This window comes from Bombina bombina, chromosome 9 (genome assembly GCF_027579735.1).
Source record: "Bombina bombina isolate aBomBom1 chromosome 9, aBomBom1.pri, whole genome shotgun sequence".
Taxonomy (NCBI): Eukaryota; Metazoa; Chordata; class Amphibia; order Anura; family Bombinatoridae; genus Bombina; species Bombina bombina.
In genome coordinates, this window is record NC_069507.1 from 244,541,602 (window position 1) to 244,564,692 (window position 23,091).

At 42.8% G+C, this 23,091-nt stretch overlaps 1 protein-coding gene across 1 annotated transcript in view; it reads right to left on the reverse strand.

Moving 5' to 3' along the window:
- PDCD4 (programmed cell death 4) overlaps positions 1-23,091 on the reverse strand; it is a gene marked incomplete at its 5' end in the record, with an annotated part of 222,467 nt that overhangs the window by 130,827 nt on the left and 68,549 nt on the right. Inside the window, one exon of the mRNA XM_053692997.1 lies at positions 18,162-18,383. Within this exon, the coding sequence (XP_053548972.1) occupies positions 18,162-18,383 (222 nt within the window). The remainder of the gene's footprint in view (positions 1-18,161; positions 18,384-23,091) is intronic.

Below are 23,091 nucleotides of genomic sequence, written 5' to 3' on the forward strand. Positions count from 1 at the left end.
AGGCAGGCTCTTTATACAGAAGGAACCACTGCCTGAAGAACCTTTCTCCCAAAAATAGCCTCCGAGGAAGCAAAAGTGTCAAATTTGTAAAATTTGGAAAAAGTATGAAGCGAAGACCAAGTTGCAGCCTTGCAAATCTGTTCAACAGAGGCCTCATTCTTGAAGGCCCAAGTGGAAGCCACAGCTCTAGTAGAATGAGCTGTAATTCTTTCAGGAGGCTGCTGTCCAGCAGTCTCATAAGCTAAACGTATTATGCTACGAAGCCAAAAGGAAAGAGAGGTAGCAGAAGCCTTTTGACCTCTCCTCTGACCAGAGTAAACGACAAACAGAGAAGACGTTTGTCGAAATTCCTTAGTTGCCTGTAAGTAAAATTTTAGGGCACGAACTACGTCCAGATTGTGCAGTAGACGTTCCTTCTTCGAAGAAGGATTTGGACACAAAGAAGGAACAACAATCTCTTGATTGATATTCCTGTTAGTGACTACCTTAGGTAAGAACCCAGGTTTAGTACGCAGAACTACCTTATCCGAATGAAAAATCAAATAAGGAGAATCACAATGTAAGGCTGATAACTCAAGAGACTCTTCGAGCCGAGGAAATAGCCATTAAAAATAGAACTTTCCAAGATAACAACTTTATATCAATGGAATGAAGGGGTTCAAACGGAACGCCCTGTAAAACGTTAAGAACAAGGTTTAAGCTCCATGGCGGAGCAACAGTTTTAAACACAGGCTTAATCCTGGCCAAAGCCTGACAAAAAGCCTGAACATCTGGAACTTCTGACAGTCGTTTGTGTAACAGAATGGACAGAGCTGAGATCTGTCCCTTTAATGAACTAGCAGAACCCTTTTCTAAACCTTCTTGTAGAAAAGACAATATCCTAGGAATCCTAACCTTACTCCAAGAGTAACCTTTGGATTCACACCAATATAGGTATTTACGCCATATCTTATGGTAAATCCTTCTGGTAACAGGCTTCCTAGCCTGTATTAAGGTATCAATAACTGACTCAGAAAACCCACGTCTTGATAAAATCAAGCGTTCAATTTCAAAGCAGTCAGCTTCAGAGAAGTTAGATTTTGATGTTTGAAAGGACCCTGTATCAGGAGATCCTGTTTCAGAGGTAGAGACCAAGGTGGACAGGATGACATGTCCACCAGGTCTGCATACCAAGTCCTGCGTGGCCATGCAGGTGCTATTAGAATCACTGATGCTCTCTCCTGTTTGATTCTGGCAATCAATCGAGGAAGCATCGGGAAGGGTGGAAACACGTAAGCCATCCTGAAGTCCCAAGGTGCTGTCAGGGCATCTATCAGGACTGCTCCTGGATCCCTGGATCTGGACCCGTAACGAGGAAGCTTGGCGTTCTGTCGAGACGCCATGAGATCTATCTCTGGTTTGCCCCAACGTCGAAGTATTTGGGCAAAGACCTCCGGATGAAGCTCCCACTCCCCCGGATGAAAAGTCTGACGACTTAAGAAATCCGCCTCCCAGTTCTCCACTCCCGGAATGTGGATTGCTGACAGGTGGCAAGAGTGAGACTCTGCCCAGCGAATTATCTTTGATACTTCCATCATTGCTAGGGAGCTTCTTGTCCCTCCCTGATGGTTGATGTAAGCTACCGTCGTGATGTTGTCCGACTGAAACCTGATGAACCCCCGAGTTGTCAACTGGGGCCAAGTCAGGAGGGCATTGAGAACTGCTCTCAATTCCAGAATGTTTATTGGCAGGAGACTCTCCTCCTGACTCCATTGTCCCTGAGCTTTCAGAGAATTCCAGACGGCACCCCAAACTAGAAGGCTGGCGTCTGTTACAATTGTCCAGACTGGTCTGCTGAATGGCATCCCCCTGGACAGATGTGGCCGAGAAAGCCACCATAGAAGAGAATTTCTGGTCTCTTGATCCAGATTCAGAGAAGGGGACAAATCTGAGTAATCCCCATTCCACTGACTTAGCATGCACAGTTGCAGTGGTCTGAGGTGTAAGCGAGCAAAGGGAACTATGTCCATTGCCGCTACCATTAAGCCGATTACCTCCATGCATTGAGCCACTGACGGGTGTTGAATGGAATGAAGGGTGCGGCAAGCACTTTGAAGTCTTGTTAGCCTGTCCTCTGTCAGGTAAATCTTCATTTCTACAGAATCTATAAGAGTCCCCAGGAAGGGAACTCTTGTGAGTGGAACGAGTGAACTTTTCTTTTCGTTCACCTTCCATCCATGTGACCTTAGAAAAGCCAGTACTAACTCTGTATGAGACTTGGCAGTTTGAAAGCTTGAAGCTTGTATCAGAATGTCGTCTAGGTACGGAGCTACCGAGATTCCCCGCGGTCTTAGTACCGCCAGAAGAGCACCCAGAACCTTTGTGAAGATTCTTGGAGCTGTAGCCAATCCGAATGGAAGAGCTACAAACTGGTAATGCCTGTCTAGGAAGGCAAACCTTAGATACCGGTAATGATCTTTGTGATTCGGTATGTGAAGGTAAGCATCCTTTAAATCCACTGTGGTCATGTACTGACCCTTTTGGATCATGGGTAAAATTGTCCGAATAGTCTCCATTTTGAACGATGGAACTCTTAGGAATTTGTTTAGGATCTTTAAATCCAGGATTGGTCTGAAAGTTCCCTCTTTTTTGGGAACCACAAAACAGATTTGAGTAAAACCCTTGTCCCTGTTCCGACCGTGGAACTGGATGGATTACTCCCATTAACAAAAGTTCTTGTACGCAGCGTAGAAACGCCTCTTTCTTTGTTTGGTTTGTTGACAACCTTGACAGATGAAATCTCTCTCTTGGAGGAGAGAATTTGAAGTCCAGAAGGTATCCCTGAGATATTATCTCTAACGCCCAGGGGTCCTGGACATCTCTTGCCCAAGCCTGGGCGAAGAGAGAAAGTCTGCCCCCCACTAGATCCGATCCCGGATCGGGGGCCCTCAATTCATGCTGTTTTAGGGGCAGCAGCAGGTTTCCTGGCCTGCTTGCCCTTGTTCCAAGACTGGTTAGGTCTCCAGCTTTGTCTGTAGCGAGCAACAGATCCTTCTTGTTTTGGAGCAGTGGAAGTTGATGCTGCTCCTGCTTTGAAATTCCGAAAGGAACGAAAATTAGACTGTCTAGCCTTAGGTTTGGCTCTGTCTTGAGGCAGAGCGTGGCCCTTACCTCCTGTAATGTCAGCGATAATTTCTTTCAAACCGAGCCCAAATAAGGTCTGCCCTTTGAAAGGTATATTAAGTAATTTGGACTTAGAAGTTACATCAGCTGACCAGGATTTTAGCCACAGTGCTCTGCGCGCCTTAATGGCGAATCCGGAATTCTTAGCCGTAAGTTTAGTTAAATGTACTACGGCTTCCGAAATGAATGAATTAGCTAGCTTAAGGATTCTAAGCCTGTCCGTAATGTCGTCCAGAGTAGCTGAACTAAGGTTGTCTTCCAGAGACTCAATCCAGAATGCCGCTGCAGCCGTGACCGGCGCAATGCATGCAAGGGGTTGCAATATAAAACTTTGTTGAACAAACATTTTCTTAAGGTAACCCTCTAACTTTTTATCCATTGGATCTGAAAAGGCACAGCTATCCTCCACCGGGATAGTGGTACGCTTAGCTAAAGTAGAAACTGCTCCCTCCACCTTAGGGACCGTTTGCCATAAGTCCCGTGTGGTGGTGTCTATTGGAAACATCTTTCTAAATATCGGAGGGGGTGAGAACGGCACACCGGGTCTATCCCACTCCTTAGTAAAAATTTCAGTTAGTCTCTTAGGTATAGGAAAAACGTCAGTACTTGTTGGTACAGCAAAATATTTATCCAACCTACACATTTTCTCTGGTATTGCAACTGTGTTACAATCATTCAGAGCCGCTAACACCTCCCCTAGTAATACACGGAGGTTTTCCAGCTTAAATTTAAAATTTGAAATATCTGAATCCAATCTGTTTGGATCAGAACCGTCAGCCGCAGAATGAAGCTCTCCGTCCTCATGTTCTGCAAGTTGTGACGCAGTATCTGACATGGCCCTAGCATTATCAGCGCACTCTGTTCTCACCCCAGAGTGATCACGCTTGCCTCTTAGCTCTGGTAATTTAGCCAAAACCTCAGTCATAACAGTAGCCATATCTTGTAATGTTATTTGTAATGGCCGCCCAGATGTACTGGGCGCCACAATATCGCGCACCTCCCGAGCGGGAGATGCAGGTACTGTCACGTGAGGCGAGTTAGTAGGCATAACTCTCCCCTCGTTGTTTGGTGAAATTTGTTCAATTTGTACAGATTGACTTTTATTTAAAGTAGCATCAATACAGTTAGTACATAAATTTCTATTGGGCTCCACTTTGGCGTTAGCACAAATAGTACAGGTCTCATCCTCTGAATCAGACATGTTTAACACACTAGCAACTAAACTTGCAACTTGGAAATATTATTCAAGTAAAATACAATGAAAAACGTACTGTGCCTAAGAAGCACAGAAAGATATATGACAGTTGAAATCAATAAACCGAAAAGGTTACAGCATCAAACTTTGTAAAAACAAAACACAATTTTAGCAAAGGCTTGTTCCCATTAGCAAAGAATAACTAACCCTGATGGCATAAAAAAGTTAAAGAATAAACGTTTTTTTTTTTGTTTTTTTTTTATCACAGTCAACTACAATCTCACAGCTCTGTTGTGAAGATTACTTCCCTCAAACAAGCTTTGAAGACCCCTGAGTTCTGTAAGATGAACCGGAACATGCAGGAAAAAACAATGAGCTTCTGACTGAAATTTTTGATGCGTAGCAAAAGCGCCAAAAAAAGGCCCCTCCCCCTCACACACAACAGTGAGAGAGATCAGTAAACTGTCAGAATTAGATCAAGCAATTGCCAAGTGGAAAAATAGTGCCCAAACATTTTATTCACCCAGTACCTCAGAAAATGAAAACGATTTTACATTCCAGCAAAAACGTTTAACATAAATTAAGAGTTATTAAAAAGCCTGTTGCTTGCAAATAGGCTAAAGTCTTATATACACAGTGTAATTCCAGTGAAGTACCATTCCCCAGAATACTCAAATGTAAAATATACATACATGATATTATATTGGTATGGCAGGATTTTCTCATCAATTCCATTGTCAGAAAATAAAAGCTGCTACATACCTCTTTGCAGATTAATCTGCCCGCTGTCCCCTGATCTGAAGTTTACCTCTCCTCAGATGGCCGAGAAACAGCAATATGATCTTAACTACTCCGGCTAAAATCATAGAAAAAACTCTGGTAGATTCTTCTTCAAACTCTACCAGAGAAGGAATAACACACTCCGGTGCTATTAAAAATAACAAACTTTTGATTGAAGAAATAAAACTAAATAAAATCACCATAGTCCTCTCACACATCCTATCTAGTCGTTGGGTGCAAGAGAATGACTGGGAGTGACGTAGAGAGGAGGAGCTATATGCAGCTCTGCTGGGTGAATCCTCTTGCACTTCCTGTTGGGGAGGAGTAATATCCCAGAAGTAATGATGACCCGTGGACTGATCACACTTAACAGAAGAAATCTTCATTTCCACAGACTCTATTATTGTTCCCAGAAAAGGAACCCTTGTGGACAGGGACAGGGAACTTTTTTCTATGTTCACCTTCCACCCGTGAGATTTGAGAAAGGCCAACACAATGTCTGTATGAGCCCTTGCTTTGGAAAGAGACAACGCTTGTATTAGAATGTCGTCTAGGTAAGGTGCCACAGCAATGCCCCTCGGCCTTAGGACCGCTAGAAGGGACCCTAGCACCTTTGTGAAAATTCTGGGAGCGGTGGCTAAACCGAAAGGAAGAGCCACAAACTGGTAATGTTTGTCCAGAAAGGCGAACCTCAGGAACTGATGATGAGTTTTGTGGATAGGGATATGCAGATACACATCCTTTAAGTCCACGGTAGACATATATTGACCCTCCTGGATTGTTGGTAAGATTGTTCGAATGGTTTCCATTTTGAATGATGGAACTCTGAGGAATTTGTTTAGTATTTTTAAATCCAGAATTGGCCTGAAAGTTCCCTCTCTTTTGGGAACTACAAACAGGTTTGAGTAAAAACCCAGACCTTGTTCCGCTGTTGGAACTGGGTGTATCGCTCCCATCTTTAACAGGTCTCCTACGCAATGTAAGAATGCCTGTTTCTTTATCTGGTCTGAAGATAAGCGAGACATGTGGAACCTTCCCCTTGGAGGAAGTTCCTTGAACTCTAGAAGATATCCCTGGGAGACTATTTCTAGTGCCCAGGGATCCGGAAAATCTCTTGTCCAAGCCTGAGCAAAGAGAGATAATCTGCCCCCTACTAGATCCGGTCCCGGATCGGGGGCTACCCCTTCATGCTGTCTTGGTAGCAGCAGCAGGCTTCTTGGCCTGTTTACCCTTGTTCCAGCCTTGCACAGGTTTCCATGCAGGTTTGGGCTGGGCAGCATTGCCCTCTTGTCTAGAGGCTGCAGAGTTAGAAGCCAGTCCGTTCCTGAAATTGCGAAATGAACGAAAATTAGACTTGTTCTTAGCCTTGAAAGGTCTATCTTGTGGGAGGGCATGGCCCTTTCCCCCAGTGATGTCTGAAATAATCTCCTTCAATTCCGGCCCAAAAAGGGTCTTACCTTTGAAAGGAATATTAAGTAATTTAGTCTTGGACGACACATCCGCCGACCAGGATTTTAGCCAAAGCGCCCTGCGCGCCACTATAGCAAAACCTGAGTTTTTCGCCGCTAATTTCGTTATTTGAAAAGCGGCATCCAATATAAAGGAATTAGCCAACTTAAGTGCGTGAATTCTGTCCATGACTTCATCATATGAAGTCTCCTTCTGGAGCGAGCTTTCTAATTCCTCGAACCAAAAAGACGCCGCTGAGGTGACAGTAATAATGCACGCAATTGGTTGAAGAAGGAGACCTTGCTGAACAAAAATCTTTTTAAGCAATCCTTCCAATTTTTTATCCATAGGATCTTTGAAAGCGCAACTGTCCTCTATAGGAATAGTTGTGCGCTTTGCTAATGTTGAAACTGCCCCCTCAACCTTAGGGACCGTCTGCCATGCGTCCCTTCTGGGGTCTACAATGGGGAACATTTTCTTAAATATAGGAGGTGGGACAAACGGTATACCCGGCTTCTCCCACTCCTTATTCACTATGTCCGCTACCCTCTTGGGTATCGGAAAGGCATCAGCGTGCACAGGGACCTCTAGGAATTTGTTTATTTTGCACAACTTCTCTGGAATCACCACAGAATCACAATCATCCAGAGTAGCTAGTACCTCCTTAAGCAGGGCGCGGAGATGTTCTAGCTTAAATTTAAATGCTACTATATCAGGTTCTGCCTGTTGAGAAATATTTCCTGAGTCAGAAATTTCTCCTTCAGACAACCCCTCCCTCACTGCCAATTTGTTCAGAGCGGCAAAGAGAATGACTGGGGGGCGGGGCCAGAGGAGGGGCTATATGGACAGCTTTTGCTGTGTGCCTCTTTGCCATTTCCTGTTAGGGAAGAGAATATTCCCACAAGTAAGGATGAAGCTGTGGACCGGACACACCTATGTAGGAGAAAGATATTCCACTCTCTATCAGGGACCTGTAGATAAAGAAAGAACAGAGTAACTAATTCTGGCTTTTTGCAAAGGTGTAGCAATTATGTTAGAATTAAAACAAAGACCACCTAGCCGCATTCTAACTGCTAAAACGCCACCATTACTCTTACTAAAGAGATAGACATGGACTGAGCCAAACCCCAATCCTTGCTTGCAGGGAAAAGTACCCATTAAAGAATTAATCTTCTCAGACACTTATCTTTGCCATCCTCCTGTCACAGAGGCAAAGAATGACTGGGGGTTATGGGTAAGGGAAGTGACACTTAACAGCTCTGCTGGGGTGCTCTTTGCCTCCTCCTGCTGATCAGGAGTTGAATATCCCACTAGTAATTAGAATGATAAAATAAATAATCATTTCCTGAAAGGGATGAGATAATAGTCTGCTCTAAGAGACCATGTGAGCAGACCAGGACTTTAGCCATATTGCTTGTCTTGCCAAAACAACCATGGCAGCTCTCTTTGCTTTAATCCATATCGTTTTAACAGCTGTTTGCAGTCCTGATTTATTACAGGCGATCCTGGATCTCTTCCAGAAATGCTTCTTCAGAAACAATCTGAAAGGTTGTCACAACAGACCGCAGTAGCTGAAGCTACACAAGCTACTCTAACAGCTAGCCTCAACAAAGCCCATCAGCTGGATTTTCTGTGAAAGACTTTCAAGCTTTCTGCTATTTTGTTTTATTCTCCTTTAACAAGGAAGTGTAATCAAAAATGAATTGTTGTCAGACGACTGGTTGCTTGTCTGTCTGTATTAAGAGAGTCATCTACTTCCAAAGCAAGCAAATATACTCAAGACTGATATCAAAGGACACCTCCTCTACATTTCTTCAGAATTGGTATCCTATGTTTCTAAAAATTCATCCTCAGAGGAGGAAAACTTAAATTGTAAATTAACCCCTCTTCTCGGCGGGTTATTTAGATACACTAAATAGTTCACTTCTGAGGGATGTCCCTGATAAGCTAAAGTCCTGCGATTGATCACCTTCTGCCCCTTGGATACATCTGCGTTGAATAGCTGCAGGCATAACAGCCATCAACTCAGTAATAAAAAATGAATAAATTCCCCACCGGGAATAGCCTTGATAAGCTGCAATCCCCTGAACACTCTGCTTTGCATTACCGTGTCTAGAAATAGTAAACAAACTCAGCACAAGAGGTACAACAGCCAAGTGGATTGCCCTTTTAGGAGATCATCCAACAAAGAATACAAAGCAAATCTGATAAAAGTAAATTGGAAATTTGTTTAAATTGCATGCCCAATCGGAATCATTAAAGTTTAATTTTGACTTTACTGCCCCTTCAAAGTGACAGTACACATTTTCTGTAATCCTTACTGGGATTTCAGTTTTAAATATTTTACAGTTTTTTCTATTTTTCTTCCCAATCTGGGGTTAACCATATATTTTTTTTCATACAGCTTTTGTGCATCTGTCAGATATTCATCACCTATACTGTAATTCTCTGTGGAGCAAAGTGATGCAGCTCAAGTTTCCAGACTCCAGTGTGCACTAAAGCCAATAACAGTACATGTAAAGTGACAGTAACACATTTGTCCAAAAAAAGCCTAAAACAGCTGTAGATGTTGCGTGGTGTATGTGTCTATTAGACAAGTGGATTCAGCTCTTTTCAGTGCCAGATTTATTCATGTCAAAGTGCAACACAATCATCTGGATTTGCACAGATCTTTGCTTTTGCACTTACACACAAAAATATCTGCCGCCAAAAAGAGTCATATGCCACTACTCACTGACATATATGGCATTAATTTAGCGAACGAATCACAGAATGCATATCTAGTGTCTATGTTCCCCAGGCTACAAGAATAATGTGAACATGTTTATGCCAATAGCCAGTGGGTTATGAAGGTGCATGGTACTTCCCCGTCAGCACCTTTGCCTACTGTGGTTGGTTATCAAAGCTGTAGATGACAGCTTCCAGTAGACAAGCCCATATGAATTAGTGCACGCATGGTGCCAAGGATCTCAGAAGGAAAAGAATCTACAATCCAGGGGAATGGCAGATAAATCAGAATTTCACCTGAGGATGGGTGTGGATCACAATAGGAGGGGCACACTGTACTAGTGTATTGGAAGGAAAAAATGCATTTCATCTGGGAGGCCTGTGACATTTCCACACTGAGAAAAATATTTGAACTGCCTGCCTAAAACTTCTGTCTTCCCTGAATTTAGTAGGTTTTCTAAGGGGGAAATGGGTCTTGGATCGGCTAGAGAACTCCTATCAACATGTAGATCAGCACTTCAGAATTCACCTCACTAGATATGGAAGGAATTAAAGCAAAGATACATAGGGGTGTTTTTAGTACAGAAATACAAAAACAGAGAGGCGCATGTGTGTATTAGTAGTAAATGGTGTGGGAAAATTGCAGATAAACCCCTGTGTCAGGGTACTCACATTTCCCAGGAGCACTCAGACAGTGCTATTAGGTGCAGGCTGGATATTTTTACAGCAATCCAGCTTACTGTTCTGTTGAGTGCAAACACTCTCCAATGTGAATGCCCAGGAAAGCAGGAGCTCAATTCAGGAATCACAAGAGCACATAGCTGCAGGGTTTCCAGCAGCTTATTACTTCCAGTGGAAGTGATTGGTAAAGGATAGGCGAGGCAGGTTCCAGTTAAAAAGGTTCAACAACCAATTTATTATAAAACCATAAAAGCTATTTAAAAACAGGAACCAAAGCTAGGTGGGGTATAGTGACAGACCCCCCTAAAAAACATAATTTATGCTTACCTGATAAATTCCTTTCTTCTGTAGTGTGATCAGTCCACGGGTCATCATTACTTCTGGGATATTACTCCTCCCCAACAGGAAGTGCAAGAGGATTCACCCAGCAGAGCTGCATATAGCTCCTCCCCTCTACGTCACTCCCAGTCATTCGACCAAGGACCAACGAGAAAGGAGAAGCCAAGGGTGTAGTGGTGACTGGAGTATAAATTAAAAAATATTTACCTGCCTTAAAAACAGGGCGGGCCGTGGACTGATCACACTACAGAAGAAAGGAATTTATCAGGTAAGCATAAATTATGTTTTCTTCTGTTAAGTGTGATCAGTCCACGGGTCATCATTACTTCTGGGATACCAATACCAAAGCAAAAGTACACGGATGACGGGAGGGATAGGCAGGCTCTTTATACAGAAGGAACCACTGCCTGAAGAACCTTTCTCCCAAAAATAGCCTCCGAGGAAGCAAAAGTGTCAAATTTGTAAAATTTGGAAAAAGTATGAAGCGAAGACCAAGTTGCAGCCTTGCAAATCTGCTCAACAGAGGCCTCATTCTTGAAGGCCCAAGTGGAAGCCACAGCTCTAGTAGAATGAGCTGTAATTCTTTCAGGAGGCTGCTGTCCAGCAGTCTCATAAGCTAAACGAATTATGCTACGAAGCCAAAAAGAAAGAGAGGTAGCAGAAGCCTTTTGACCTCTCCTCTGACCAGAGTAAACGACAAACAGGGAAGACGTTTGTCGAAATTCCTTAGTTGCCTGTAAGTAAAATTTTAGAGCACGGACTACATCCAGGTTGTGCAGTAGACGTTCCTTCTTCGAAGAAGGATTTGGGCACAAAGAAGGAACAACAATCTCTTGATTGATATTCCTGTTAGTGACTACCTTAGGTAAGAACCCAGGTTTAGTACGCAGAACTACCTTATCCGAATGAAAAATCAAATAAGGAGAATCACAATGTAAGGCTGATAATTCAGAGACTCTTCGAGCCGAGGAAATAGCCATTAAAAATAGAACTTTCCAAGATAACAACTTTATATCAATGGAATGAAGGGGTTCAAACGGAACGCCCTGTAAAACATTAAGAACAAGGTTTAAACTCCATGGTGGAGCAACAGTTTTAAACACAGGCTTAATCCTGGCCAAAGCCTGACAAAAAGCCTGGACGTCAGGAATTTCTGACAGACGTTTGTGTAACAGAATGGACAGAGCTGAGATCTGTCCCTTTAATGAACTAGCAGATAAACCCTTTTCTAAACCTTCTTGTAGAAAAGACAATATCCTAGGAATCCTAACCTTACTCCAAGAGTAACCTTTGGATTCACACCAATATAGGTATTTACGCCATATCTTATGGTAAATCCTTCTGGTAACAGGCTTCCTAGCCTGTATTAAGGTATCAATAACTGACTCAGAAAACCCACGTCTTGATAAAATCAAGCGTTCAATTTCCAAGCAGTCAGCTTCAGAGAAGTTAGATTTTGATGTTTGAAAGGACCCTGCATCAGAAGGTCCTGTTTCAGAGGTAGAGACCAAGGTGGACAGGATGACATGTCCACCAGGTCTGCATACCAAGTCCTGCGTGGCCATGCAGGTGCTATTAGAATCACTGATGCTCTCTCCTGTTTGATTCTGGCAATCAATCGAGGAAGCATCGGGAAGGGTGGAAACACGTAAGCCATCCTGAAGTCCCAAGGTGCTGTCAGGGCATCTATCAGGACTGCTCCTGGATCCCTGGATCTGGACCCGTAACGAGGAAGCTTGGCGTTCTGTCGAGACGCCATGAGATCTATTTCTGGTTTGCCCCAACGTCGAAGTATTTGGGCAAAGACCTCCGGATGAAGTTCCCACTCCCCCGGATGAAAAGTCTGACGACTTAAGAAATCCGCCTCCCAGTTCTCCACTCCCGGGATGTGGATTGCTGACAGGTGGCAAGAGTGAGACTCTGCCCAGCGAATTATCTTTGATACTTCCATCATAGCTAGGGAGCTTTTTGTCCCTCCCTGATGGTTGATGTAAGCTACGGTCGTGATGTTGTCCGACTGAAACCTGATGAACCCCCGAGTTGTCAACTGGGGCCAAGCCAGGAGTGCATTGAGAACTGCTCTCAATTCCAGAATGTTTATTGGCAGGAGACTCTCCTCCTGACTCCATTGTCCCTGAGCCTTCAGAGAATTCCAGACGGCACCCCAACCTAGAAGGCTGGCGTCTGATGTTACAATTGTCCAGTCTGGTCTGCTGAATGGCATCCCCCTGGACAGATGTGGCCGAGAAAGCCACCATAGAAGAGAATTTCTGGTCTCTTGATCCAGATTCAGAGAAGGGGACAAGTCTGAGTAATCCCCATTCCACTGACTTAGCATGCACAGTTGCAGTGGTCTGAGGTGTAAGCGTGCAAAGGGTACTATGTCCATTGCCGCTACCATTAAGCCGATTACCTCCATGCATTGAGCCACTGACGGGTGTTGAATGGAATGAAGGGTGCGGCAAGCACTTTGAAGTCTTGTTAGCCTGTCCTCTGTCAGGTAAATCTTCATTTCTACAGAATCTATAAGAGTCCCCAGGAAGGGAACTCTTGTGAGTGGAACGAGTGAACTTTTCTTTTCGTTCACCTTCCATCCATGTGACCTTAGAAATGCCAGTACTAACTCTGTATGAAACTTGGCAGTTTGAAAGCTTGAAGCTTGTATCAGAATGTCGTCTAGGTATGGAGCTACCGAGATTCCCCGCGGTCTTAGAACCGCCAGAAGAGCACCCAGAACCTTTGTGAAGATTCTTGGAGCTGTAGCCAATCCGAATGGAAGAGCCACAAACTGGTAATGCCTGTCTAGGAAGGCAAACCTTAGGTACCGGTAATGATCTTTGTGAATCGGTATGTGAAGGTAAGCATCTTTTAAATCTACAGTGGTCATGTACTGACCCTCTTGGATCATAGGTAAAATTGTCCGAATAGTCTCCATCTTGAACGATGGAACTCTTAGGAATTTGTTTAGTATCTTTAAGTCCAGGATTGGTCTGAAAGTTCCCTCTTTTTTGGGAACCACAAACAGATTTGAGTAAAACCCTTGTCCCTGTTCCGACCGTGGAACTGGATGGATTACTCCCATTAACAAGAGCTCTTGTACGCAGCGTAGAAACGCCTCTTTCTTTGTCTGGATTGTTGACAACCTTGACAGATGAAATCTCTCTCTTGGAGGAGAGTATTTGAAGTCCAGAAGGTATCCCTGAGATATTATCTCTAGCGCCCAGGGATCCTGGACATCTCTTGCCCAAGCCTGGGCGAAGAGAGAAAGTCTGCCCCCCACTAGATCCGATCCCGGATCGGGGGCCCTCAATTCATGCTGTTTTAGGGGCAGCAGCAGGTTTCCTGGCCTGCTTGCCCTTGTTCCAGGACTGGTTAGGTTTCCAGCCTTGTCTGTAGCGAGCAACAGCTCCTTCCTGTTTTGGTGCAGAGGAAGTTGATGCTGCTCCTGCTTTGAAATTACGAAAGGAACGAAAATTAGACTGTCTAGCCTTAACTTTGGCTTTGTCCTGAGGCAGGGCATGGCCTTTACCTCCTGTAATGTCAGCGATAATCTCTTTCAACCCGGGCCCGAATAAGGTCTGCCCTTTGAAAGGTATATTAAGCAATTTAGACTTAGAAGTAACATCAGCTGACCAGGATTTTAGCCACAGAGCCCTGCGTGCCTGAATGGCGAATCCTGAATTCTTCGCCGTAAGTTTAGTTAAATGTACTACGGCCTCCGAAATGAATGAATTAGCTAGTTTAAGGACTCTAAGCCTGTCCGTAATGTCGTCCAGAGTAGCTGAACTAATGTTCTCTTCCAAAGACTCAATCCAGAATGCCGCTGCAGCCGTGACCGGCGCAATGCATGCAAGGGGTTGCAATATAAAACCTTGTTGAACAAACATTTTCTTAAGGTAACCCTCTAATTTTTTATCCATTGGATCTGAAAAAGCACAGCTATCCTCCACCGGGATAGTGGTACGCTTAGCTAAAGTAGAAACTGCTCCCTCCACCTTAGGGACCGTTTGCCATAAGTCCCGTGTGGTGGCGTCTATTGGAAACATTTTTCTAAATATCGGAGGGGGTGAGAACGGCACACCAGGTCTATCCCACTCCTTAGTAACAATTTCAGTAAGTCTCTTAGGTATAGGAAAAACATCAGTACTCGCCGGTACCGCAAAATATTTATCCAACCTACACATTTTCTCTGGTATTGCAACTGTGTTACAATCATTCAGAGCCGCTAACACCTCCCCTAGTAATACACGGAGGTTTTCCAGCTTAAATTTAAAATTTGAAATATCTGAATCCAGTCTGTTTGGATCAGAACCGTCACCCACAGAATGAAGTTCTCCGTCCTCATGTTCTGCCACCTGTGACGCAGTGTCTGACATGGCCCTAATATTATCAGCGCACTCTGTTCTCACCCCAGAGTGATCACGCTTACCTCTTAGTTCTGGTAATTTAGCCAAAACTTCAGTCATAACAGTAGCCATATCCTGTAATGTGATTTGTAATGGCCGCCCAGATGTACTCGGCGCTACAATCTCACGCACCTCCCGAGCGGGAGATGCAGGTACTGACACGTGAGGCGAGTTAGTCGGCATAACTCTCCCCTCGTTGTTTGGTGAAATTTGTTCAATTTGTACAGATTGACTTTTATTTAAAGTAGCATCAATACAGTTAGTACATAAATTTCTATTGGGCTCCACTTTGGCATTGCAACAAATGACACAGGTATCTTCCTCTGAATCAGACATGTTTAACACACTAGCAAATAAACTTGCAACTTGGAATACAATTCTATTAGAATATTATTAAAAACGTACTGTGCCTTTAAGAAGCACAGAAGATCTATGACAGTTGAAAATTAATAAATTGAAACAGTTATAGCCTCAATCCTTGTAAACAACACAACTTTAGCAAAGGTTTAATCCCATTAGCAAAGATAACAAATTCTGAAAGCAGGAAACAAATTACAGAATAAACGTTTTTTATCTCAATCAAACTATAATTCTCACAGCTCTGCTGAGAGAAATTACCTCCCTCAAAATAAGTTTTGAAGACCCCTGAGCTCTGTAGAGATGAACCGGATCATGCAGGGAATACAATGAGTTGCTGACTGAAATATTTGATGCATAGTAAAAGCGCCAAAAAACGGCCCCTCCCCCTTACACGCAGCAGTGAGGGAGAACAGAAACTGTCAGAAAACAGACTAAGCAACTGCCAAGTGGAAAAATAGTGCCCAAACATTTATTCACTCAGTACCTCAGCAAATGAAAACTATTTTACATTCCAGCAAAAACGTTAAACATAATCTCTAGTTATTAAACAGCTTTATGTATTTCTTACAGTGTAATTCTAGTGAAGTACCATTCCCCAGAATACTGAAGTGAAAAGTATACATACATGACATTTTATCGGTATGGCAGGATTTTCTCATCAATTCCATTGTCAGAAAATAAAAGCTGCTACATACCTCTATGCAGATTCATCTGCCCGCTGTCCCCTGATCTGAAGTTTACCTCTCCTCAGATGGCCGAGAAACAGCAATATGATCTTAACTACTCCGGCTAAAATCATAGTAAAACTCTGGTAGATTCTTCTTCAAACTCTGCCAGAGAGGTAATAACACACTCCGGTGCTATTTTAAAATAACAAACTTTTGATTGAAGATATAAAACTAAGTATAATCACCATAGTCCTCTCACACATCCTATCTAGTCGTTGGGTGCAAGAGAATGACTGGGAGTGACGTAGAGGGGAGGAGCTATATGCAGCTCTGCTGGGTGAATCCTCTTGCACTTCCTGTTGGGGAGGAGTAATATCCCAAAAGTAATGATGACCCGTGGACTGATCACACTTAACAGAAGAAAATGCTACGCGTTTCTCAGCGCTTCAAATGCTGTTTCATCAGGCATACAAAATAGGGCTATGATTAGCCTTTAAATACATGCTTTACTAAACCTTTACCAATCAGAACAAACAGAAAAAACACCTGAGAACCACCCTCACACACAATGGAGTGGTATCTTCAAATTAACCCTTTGTTTGGAACACATTCTAAAAAAAAAAAATAGGTCTATCTATAGTGTGTAAAATATTTGTCTTAAAGACTTCATTGTGATCAAATATATTTGTAAAATCTTGAAGGTGTGAATACAGTGATTCGCTACTAGGTAGTGTTACAAGAATAAAGTGTAAATATAAAGTAATAGTCCCTTTGTGTCATTGCTAAGAAAAGTTTAATCAACTGAGATTCAAAGGAAAAATAAAATAAAATAAATTAGACTGACCTGGCACTCTAATGGTATTGGTATCCTCTCAGTGCATCATGTATTATATCAATTTGTATTCATTTAGCAATGTTACAAAGTGAAAAAAGTGCGATGTTTCACTTTTTGAAGATCATAATAAAAATGTGCAATGTGAGAATATTATATGTGACAATCATCATACTGTACTGATGGTAATGTACCTTTCAAATATATATAGAAGAATCTTCTTGCTGATTTTGAGATTCATTCGTGCTGTGTCTTGTTAAGTCTTTACGCTAAGAGACCCTGTTTACTTCCGGTCTCGTGACTATGAAGGGGCGTGACTGCAAGTGTAATGTAAAATATAAAAGCATTAATAGCTACGCTAAATTCATAAACAAAAAGAAGGTGATATAAAGATCCCTAAATGGTGTAGATATATTATACATAGTAAACTGGTGTGATAATCGAATGTGGACCTGTGATCCTAAATATAATGTGCACATAGTCGCTAATATGCCAAAATATATCTGAATGTGTATAAATGATATATGATACTAACAATAAAACATTATAAAACCTGACTATACAATTAATATTGAATCATAAATTAATCATTTAATGTGTATGCTAGTGTGGGTCCATATAAGGAATTAACCACACAATTTCTAAACCTTCTTAAAGGGGTAGGTTACTAGGATACCTGCTATCCTGCTTTCCTGGGCATTCACATTTGGGAGTGTTTGCACTCGACAGAACAGTAAGCTGGATTGCTGTAAAAATATCCAGCCTGCACCTAATAGCACTGTCTGAGTGCTCCTGGGAAATGTGAGTACCCTGACACAGGGGTTTATCTGCAATTATCCAACACCATTTACTACTGATACACACATGCGCCTCTCTATGTTTTTGTATTTCTGTACTAGATTATCTGTCACCAAGGTGTAAAGAGAGTGCTGCACTTGTTTGGATTCTCAGAAGAATCCTCCAATTGGAAGAGAAGTTTGAAATAACCCTTGGATACTTCAGACATCATATGTGTTGGGACTATGCTGTTTATATTTATGAGCTTTGCATACATTTAACAAGTGGGTGTTTACCCATTGATTGGAAAGTTTATTTCCTTTTTACAGACGTTTTATCATTTAACCTAATTTTATATACACTCATTACCAACTGAATAATTTGACAATTGTTTATATTTTAATATATCTATATTGAGTTATTGTATTGATATTCTATTCATTATATATATATATTTATATTTATTTATTTATTATCTTTTGATTAGCGCCCTCTATTGGAAGAGATTGTATGGATTTCTTCTTTGCAAATAGGGGTGTTTTAGCCTCCTCATGGACTGAGATATAATCTGACAGGTCATGTCTCTTGGACTTTCACCCTTGTACAAAAGAAATGATACAGAGACATGACAGCATGAATAGTGATTTTATACAACTTGATATACTATGGAAATACACACAAATATACATATATTAATGCTAAATGTCAGTTTAAGGTAAAAGTCCCATTTTATTTACCTGTATTTTTAAGAGAGATTATCTAATTCTTAATGTGTGTGCACAAACCTGTGGTGCTCTGGGAGTGTCCAAAACCAGCTCAGACAAATCCTGAAGAAGTTTATCAAATGAAACTTCAACATCTTCTGTACTCAGCAAAGTTCCACAGAGATCATGAAGGAGTTTTGAGGTCATTTCCCTGTGACTTGCTTTTCCTTCTAAGGCCAATGACACTGCCAGCATTGGAAGGCCACATTTCATTCCCTCAAGATTTAAATCCCTCAACATTTCCTGCAAAAATAAACCATGATTACTATCAATAGATTTAAAATGCTATGAGAAAACATGTAAGCATAGTTATTTATAGGGAAAGTAACCACCTTGAGATGTTCTAGTTGTGTGCAATAAAACAATTTTGCTTCATACTCTCTCTCAAAAGTGGAGATTTTCCAATTCTGAAAAGCTGGAAATTCCCCCTGCCGACTTTTCAAAGCTAACCCTGCTAAATATATTTCCTGTATTGGCTTTAACAAACTACCAAAAAACATAATTTATGCTTACCAAATAAACACCTGGCTACCAGGAGGAGGCAAAGACACCCCCCCATCCAAAGGCTTAAATATCCCTCCCAGGATTCTGCTGAGGGAACAAGGAAAAGTAGGAGAAACATTAGGGTATAAATGGTGCCAGAAGAATAAAATAAATAACAGGGGACTGTTGTGGATTCTCCCTATCCAGAAGGGAAGAAATTTATCTGGTAGGAATAAATTAGGTTTTCCTTCTTAAGATAGGGAGAGTCCACGGCTTCATTCCTTACTGTTGGGAAAACTATACCCAAGCTCCAGAGGAAACTGAATGAATAACGGCAGGGAACAAAAAGGAAGAGGCGTACCCTATTCTAAAGGGGCACCACAACCTGCAAAACCTCTCTCCCGAAAGCTGCTTCATCAAACTAGTAAAATTTTGAAAATGTAAGCCAGGAATGCCGCCTTACAAATCTGATCCATAGAGGCATTGTTCATAAAGGCCAAAAAGGAAGCCACTGGCTCTAGTGGAATGAGCCTTTATCCTTTAAGGTGTACAATGTCCCACTGTCTCGTAAGCTAAGCGGATGACACTCCTTAACCAAAAAGATAAGGAAGTCTAAGTAGCCTTCTGCCCCTTACGTTTCCCCGAATAGACAACAGAGGAAGATTGTCTAAACTCCTTAGTAGCCTGAAGATAGAACTTCAAGGCGAGAACCACATCCAAATTGTGAAGTAAGCATTCCTTCGATGAAGAATTAGGACACAAGGAAGGAACCACAATCTCCTGATTGATATTGCGATCTGACACAACATTAGGAAGAAAACCTAATTTAGTACGGAAAAATAAAAATCAGATAAGGGGGCTCACATGGCAAAGCAGAGATGTCAGAAACTCAGCGTGCAGAGATAATAGCTAATAAAAAGAGAACCTTCCAAGATAATTTAATGTCAACAGAATGCAGAGGCTCAAGTGGACCCTGTTACAAAATTCGAAGAACAAGATTTAGGCTCCAAGGAGGAGCCCCAGATCTTAACACAGGTCTGATCCTAATCAGAGCCTTAAAGGACTGCATGTCTGGAAGCTCAGCCAGTCTCTTGTGCAATAAAACCGACAGGGCCGTAATCTGTCCCCTCAGGGAAATAGCAGAAAGGCCCTTCTCCAGCCCACCGTGGAGAAAAGATAACATCCTGACAACCTTAACTCTGTGCCAAGAAAAAACACGTTCTTCACACCAGAAAAGTAGGTCCTCCACACCTTGTGGTAGATACGCCGAGTAACTGGTTTACGAGCTTGAAGAAAATCTATGACACTCTTAGAGAAACCACTCTTGGCTAAGACTAAGCGTTCAATATCCACGCAGTCAGCCTCAGAGAATCTAGATTTTGATGAACAAATGGACCTTGTATCAAGGTAACTTCCACGGAGGAGATGAGAGCATCCCCACTAGATCCGCGAACCATGTCGGAGCAATCAGGATTACTGATACCCTGCTCCTGCTTGATGTGGGACACCACTCGAGAAAGAAGCGGTAATGGAGGAAGATATAGGAATCTGAACCTCCAGGGCACTGCTAGTGCATCTATTAGATCCGCTTGGGGATCCCTCAACCTCGACCCTTATCTGGGTAGCTTGGTATTGAGATGGGACGTTATGAGATCTATCTCGGGCGTCCCGCACTTACTGCATATCTCTGCAAACACCTCGGGATGGAGAGACCCCTCCCCTGGATGGAAGGATTGCCTGCTGAGAAAATCCTCCTCCCAGTTGTCTTCACCTGGAATATGGATCGCTGACAGCTAACAGCTGTGGGCCTCCGCCCACTCCAGAATCTGTCATACTTACTTCATCGCCATGGAACTTCTCGTTCCCCCCTGATGGTTGATGTAAGCTACCGAGTTTATATTGTCTGATTGGAATCTGATAAACTGGGACAAACCCAGAAGTGGCCAAGCCTTCAAGGCCTTGAAGATTGCCTGTAGTTTCAAAATATTGATCGGGAGGGAGGACACCCTCCTGAGTCCACAACCCCTGTACCTTCCTGGCACCCCAAACAGCTCCCCATCTGGATAGGCTTGCGTCCGTAGTCACAATCTCCCAGGATGGTCTTTAGAAGCATGTCCCTCAGGACAGATGATCTGGACAGAGCCACCAAGAGAGCTATTCTCTCGACTGGCTGTCTAATACAACCTGTTGAGACAGATGCAAATGATTGCTGTTCCACTGTCTCAGCATGCAGTTGTAAAGGTCTGAGACAGAACCTGGCAAAAAGAATGATGTCCATGCAGGACACCATGAGACCAATCACCTACATACACTGAGCCAGAAAGGGACTCAAGGTGCTCAAGACATGCCAAATTTATCTTGCAACATCTCTGGTCTGTTAGAAAAATCCTCATGGATATGGAGTCTATTATAGTACCCAGGAATTCCACCCTGGTACTTGGAATAAGAACTCTTTTCCAAGTTTATCTTCTATCCATGTGATCAAAGAAGACTGAGAAGGGACTCCGAGAATTCTTCTGCAAGACGAAAGGATGGTGCTTGCACCAGAATATCGTCCAAGTATGGAGCTACTGCAATTACCCTGAGTTCTGGCAATTGCTAAAAGAGCCCCCAGAACCTTTGTAATGATTCCTGTTACAGCAGCTAGGCCAAACGGAAGGGCAATGAACTGGAAGTGCTGGTCCAGGAATGCAAGCCTCAGGAACTGAAAGTCTTCCATGTGGATTGGAACTTGAAGGTAAGTGTCCTTCAGCTCTATAGTGGTCATAAACTGAATTAGAGGAAGAATGGACCTTACCGTCAACATCTTGAAGGAAGGAACACTGAGAAATTTGTTTAAACACTTTAGGTCCAGAATTGGGCGGAAAGTTGCCTCCTTTGGGACCATGAAAAGATTTGAATAAAACCCCAAACCTCTTTCTTCAATAAGCACCGGGATAGTAACTCCTAAGGAGGATAGATCCTGAACGCACCCTAGAAAAGGAATCCCTCTTTTCTGGTCTGGTAGACAGATTCGAGAGAAGGAATCTGCCCCATGGCAGTTGAGATTTGAAGCCAATCTTGTATCCCTGAGATACCACCTCAAGAACCCACGGATCCTGTACATCCTTGAACCAGGCGTCTGAAAAGAGAGACAGTCTGCCCCCTACACGATCCGATCCCGGATCAGGGGCTGCCCCATCATGCCAATTTGTTTTCGGTGGGCTTCTTATTCTGCTTTGATTTATTCCAGGACTGAGCCGGCATCCAAGTACTCTTGGGTTGCTCGGGCTTGGAGGAGGGATGTGTCGTTGGGATTTGTCAGAACAAACGGAACATCAGAATATTGTCATCCCTTAGACTTTTTCTTCTCATCTTCCGGTAGGAAGGCACCCTGGACCAAATAAAATCTTTCCCTTGAAGGAAAGAGAAAGGAGTTGGGACTTAGAAGTCATATCCGCAGACCAAGACTTCAACCAGAGCGCCCGGCGGGCTAGGACCACAAAGCCAGAGGCATTTGCATGTTCGTATCACAAATAAAATAATTAGCAATTATCAGAGCTTTAATTCTGTCTTGAATTTCCTCGAGGGAAGATTCCACCTCAATGGAGTTCCAACACCAGTAGGTAGCCTCTCCGGCAGCCGCCGGTTGAAACAAAAATCCTGTATATTGAAACATCTTTCTCAGAAAGGTTTCTATTTTCTTTTCTTTTTAAAAGTAGACGAGGGGGGAGGAAGAACCAATTCTTTCCCATTTGTTCTTAATGTTCGCCATCTTAACCAGCACAGGAAAAGTCAAAAGGAACTTTACTTTCTTTGTAAACTCTGACTAATTTAGGTATCATAGGTTCTTAAGGCAGCACGGCCTCTGGAACCTCTAACATAGGCAGAACCTCCTTTAATAAAAAAGCAAGTGCTCAATTTTAAATCTAAAGGACAGTTCCTCCGCAGCAGGAGGCTTAGACGCTAAGGACTCCGACCCAGAAAGTTCACCCTCGGAAGCCACAGAGGTTAACTCATCATCGGATAACTGGGACATAATAGCTAAGTCTGATAAATATTTAGAAGACTCCGGATCAGGAGAGTTAGGTTTAACCTCTCTCTTGCGTTTGTTAGAGCGAGGTAATGCACTGAAGGTCACAGACACTGCCGTTTGTAATTGCGCAGCAAAGTCCGCAGGAAGAAGGCCCCCTCCGGATGGAGGATTAGATGTGCTACAGGGAACTGCATGTGGAGTAAATAATGTAGCAAGGGCAGTAATCTCACGGGACGGGTCAGAGGGACTAAGAGCCTTAAGCAGGCTTGTCTCTCTTCTAAGACATTATAACGGTGTTAAGGCATATGGAACATAATTGAGTGGGTGGGAAAACCACGGCCTACTCATAATATTAACAGGTATCATTTAGTAAAGGAGTACCTTTTAACATGTCAGAGTACTCCATAGCTCAGGTTATGCCTACAGGAGGACACAAATAAAAATGTTTTTAAA